Source organism: Triticum dicoccoides, chromosome 2A, assembly GCF_002162155.2.
Source record: "Triticum dicoccoides isolate Atlit2015 ecotype Zavitan chromosome 2A, WEW_v2.0, whole genome shotgun sequence".
NCBI classification, from domain to species: Eukaryota; Viridiplantae; Streptophyta; class Magnoliopsida; order Poales; family Poaceae; genus Triticum; species Triticum dicoccoides.
The window spans coordinates 349,039,889-349,043,104 of NC_041382.1; the positions used below are offsets into that span (position 1 = coordinate 349,039,889).

Here is a 3,216-nt window from a genome sequence, read left to right on the forward strand (position 1 = left end):
CGCGCGGTGAGGCTGGGCGGGGCGGGGCAGGAGGTGGCGGCGGGACGGAAGTCGAGATGGGATCGAGGAGGAAGGTCGTGCGAGCTGGGCTTTTTTTTTTCTCTTTTCTCCTCCCTGTACCGGTTATACTGAGCAGAGGTGGTAGGATGACGAAAAAAACGGTGATGAGATTTCTGAGTTTATAACCTTTCCATACGTGGATTAATTGTGATTGATTACCATAAAGGCTGGATTGATGAGATTTCTGAGTTTATAGCCTTTCCATACGTGGATTAATTGTGATTGATTACCATAAAGGCTATCAATCCAGATGGGAGGTGGGACAAATAAACCAGACGAAAAATAACCGGTTGAAAATAAACCGGTTGAAAATGGTGGGACTATTCAACCAATTCGTCCATTAGGAGTAGAGATTAAGATTTAGAATTGATTGTCATAAAACTAAATTTTATTGATTGGTAACGTGCTATCAATTCCTTCCCGTTTATAATGTGTCTAGTTAGGAAACTTTGGAAAGGTTAGGAAAGTTTTTATTGTGAAGGTAAAAAAAACAACTTGATGAGATATGGTGGTGGGATATGATACGAAAATAAACCAGACGAAAATAAACCAGACGAAAATAAACCGTGGACGCAATCCTACCAACTCAGACATTAGGAGTAGAATATATATATATGTATATATATATATGACAGCATTATTCTAATCACAGAATTAGAATAACTATTTGGATCATAATCGCTGTATATATAGGACACGAGCAAGATTTTCCCGACATCCAAAAGCTATTAGACCGCGATCTTCCCTGATCCCCCTCCACCTTCTCCGACTCGCTACCCCACCCTTCTCCCGCAACCCCCGCGCCCCCAACCGGAATCCCGCCGGTGCCCGGCTAGTCTCCCCGGCGCGCCGGCGCGGCCCCGGACCTCGCCGGCACCCCGCGCGCCTCCTTCTCTGCCACCATCCAGTGAGTAGCCGCCACAACTACCGCCTCCGAGAGCGCCGGCACGCACGGATCCAGCCGGACCCGACCGGAGTGGGCCAGGGGTGCCCTTCGCGGGCGCTGTGTCGCCGCCGTTGACCGCCATGCCACTGCCGCCCCCAATTCCCCACCACACATTGCCACGCGCGGCGCCCCTCTGCCTCTTGTGCGTCACCGCGAGCCAGCCCCGCGCCGACGACTAGGCATGACTCGGATCACGGTGTTCTGCTGCTAGCTCTAGAAGCGCCCTCAGGCACTGATCCCGTTCTTCCACACGACCGCTGCTGGTCACCCGCCCCAAACGCCGTCGAGCCAGCATCTCCTCCAAAAAATCTGATGGCGGAGGGCCCCTGCTCCTCAATGCCATGGCCGCCCTATCCGCTCGGCCCCCTGGCAATCCTTGCCGCCGCCCCGCCACAGACGTCCACCCTATGGAGCTCCCTCCTCCACTGGTGTCCGGCTGCCTCCCTGTCCCTTGCCACATCTACGCATGGACCTCTACGAGGGGAGAGTTCATCATCTCAGGGCACCACATCAACACTCCAAGTTCGCATTCTTTCTCGATCTCTGTTTTCTGTTGTTCCCTGTTGTTGTATTGTAACCAGATCAAGCATCGATTCCTTCCCCCATTTAGTTCTGTGTTTCTAATTATTTTTCATGTTTGAAGTTCAACTATATCTACAGACGCAGCTGACCCTGACGTGCTCCTGCATATTGATACTGTTGCTGCTGTCAAAATTTCTCTTAACTGAACTTAACTCTTTTTACTGATTGAACTGTGCAGGAGATGTGTGGAGCGAGCACTGTGACAACGCAGTAAAGGAAAATAATGCATGCTTGTATGTCTGCGTCTTCAATGAGATTTGTTGTAAAAGTTTATTTTTTTCCTTGTGCGTCAATTGAGCTAACTTTTAAGACGTTTAGAGGCTTCGTGAAATTCTACAAAAAGCTATACGCTGGCAGGTGTGAAGTTCTACCACGGCTATATGCTGGAAGCTGTGAAGTCCTAGCACGGCTCTCCACCAAGTTCTAGTCGATTCAACGTCTACTCTTTCCGTTTTTCACTCTAGTGAGCATGAGATGCTGCTGATGCATGTGCTCTTCTACCTCGGAAAGAAGCTACTGTTGCTTCGGATTTGGGTGAACATCCGGTATGGAGATATGTGCATGCTACGATGAGAAGATAAGGTATATGATTTTTTTTATAGACAAAGGTGTGTGTATGCTACGATGAGAAGATAAGGTATTTTTATAGAATCAACGTGTGGTGGAGAGACATGCACCGCTTTGTCACAAAACCATCAACCGGCTTATATATTGCTTAAATTATTATCACATATGTAATTAGAAGAGCAAGTACTTAGTTTTTCATGCTTTGATGCGTATATTTTGTAATTATTTTTCATTTACAAACCACTAACCATGTGTTCATTTTTTATTTACTCTTTTGTGGAATGGTTTGATTTGTTTACATAAAAATATTGTTCGCATACTGAGAAAATTTAAATGCAAAAAGAAATGGAAAGTTGACACTCAAAACAATATTCGTGTAAATTCAAAATGAGCTCATGTATAAAAAATTGCATTTGGGAAATATCATCTATTGCTCTCGGATTTGTTTTTTTTAAGAAGCAATGTCAAACTCATCATAAACTTGGAAGATAAACGATACCCTACATGGTTTACATGAAACAATCTTAGAACATTCACTAGGAACTAAACTTTGAAGTTCGGCCATGAGAACACACATAGTACAAAGATGAAAAAAAAAGAAAATTTAGAAAAAGAAAGACGGACTTTCACGTTTCTAAAAAAATCGTGTTCAAATTAAAGTAACATAGTAGTTCTATGTTTTAAAAAGGAATAAGATTTTCCACATCTCAACATTAAAACCAACATTTAAAAAAAATTCTTTAAAAACGTATTTCCTTGTTTTCAAAAAATACAGGAAGTTCAAGTTAAAAAAAGGAGCAGTTCAATGTTTATTGAAAATTAGGATTTTTAACGTTATAAAAGAATCAAACCAAGAAGTCCAATTTTTAAAAAATCTCGCGGTCTTCGGCGCATCTTTTGGCGTCCACCCATCCCGTCGTCGTGCTCCCCGGCGGGACCCCCCTCCATCATCCCGCCAAGGCCATATCGCCACCATTTCACGCTCGTCGGCGCGGCATGACCCTCCATCCGTTGCCACGACACGCAGCTCCTGCTACTTCGCATCCTACAGGAGTAGGGGA

At 44.9% G+C, this 3,216-nt stretch overlaps 1 protein-coding gene across 1 annotated transcript; it reads left to right on the forward strand.

Moving 5' to 3' along the window:
• The first annotated feature begins 799 nt into the window (after window positions 1-799).
• Window positions 800-2,358, forward strand: LOC119354562. Its single transcript, XM_037621285.1, has 3 exons — window positions 800-1,528; window positions 1,767-1,821; window positions 1,946-2,358. The coding sequence occupies exons 1-3, from the start codon at window positions 1,348-1,350 to the stop codon at window positions 2,013-2,015; spliced, it is 306 nt and encodes a 101-aa protein (XP_037477182.1). The 5' UTR covers window positions 800-1,347; the 3' UTR covers window positions 2,016-2,358.
• The last annotated feature ends 858 nt before the right edge of the window (window positions 2,359-3,216 follow it).

What these genes read in the sequence shown, in the direction of transcription:
- LOC119354562 (XM_037621285.1), top strand. Translation starts at nt 1,348, where the DNA reads ATGGCCGCCCTATCCGCTCGGCCCCCTGGCAATCCTTGCCGCCGCCCC. An exon ending in GCACCACATCAACACTCCAA is followed by an intron (nt 1,529 to 1,766) that starts GTTCGCATTCTT and finishes TGAACTGTGCAG; the next exon opens with GAGATGTGTGGAGCGAGCAC. An exon ending in AAGGAAAATAATGCATGCTT is followed by an intron (nt 1,822 to 1,945) that starts GTATGTCTGCGT and finishes ATACGCTGGCAG; the next exon opens with GTGTGAAGTTCTACCACGGC.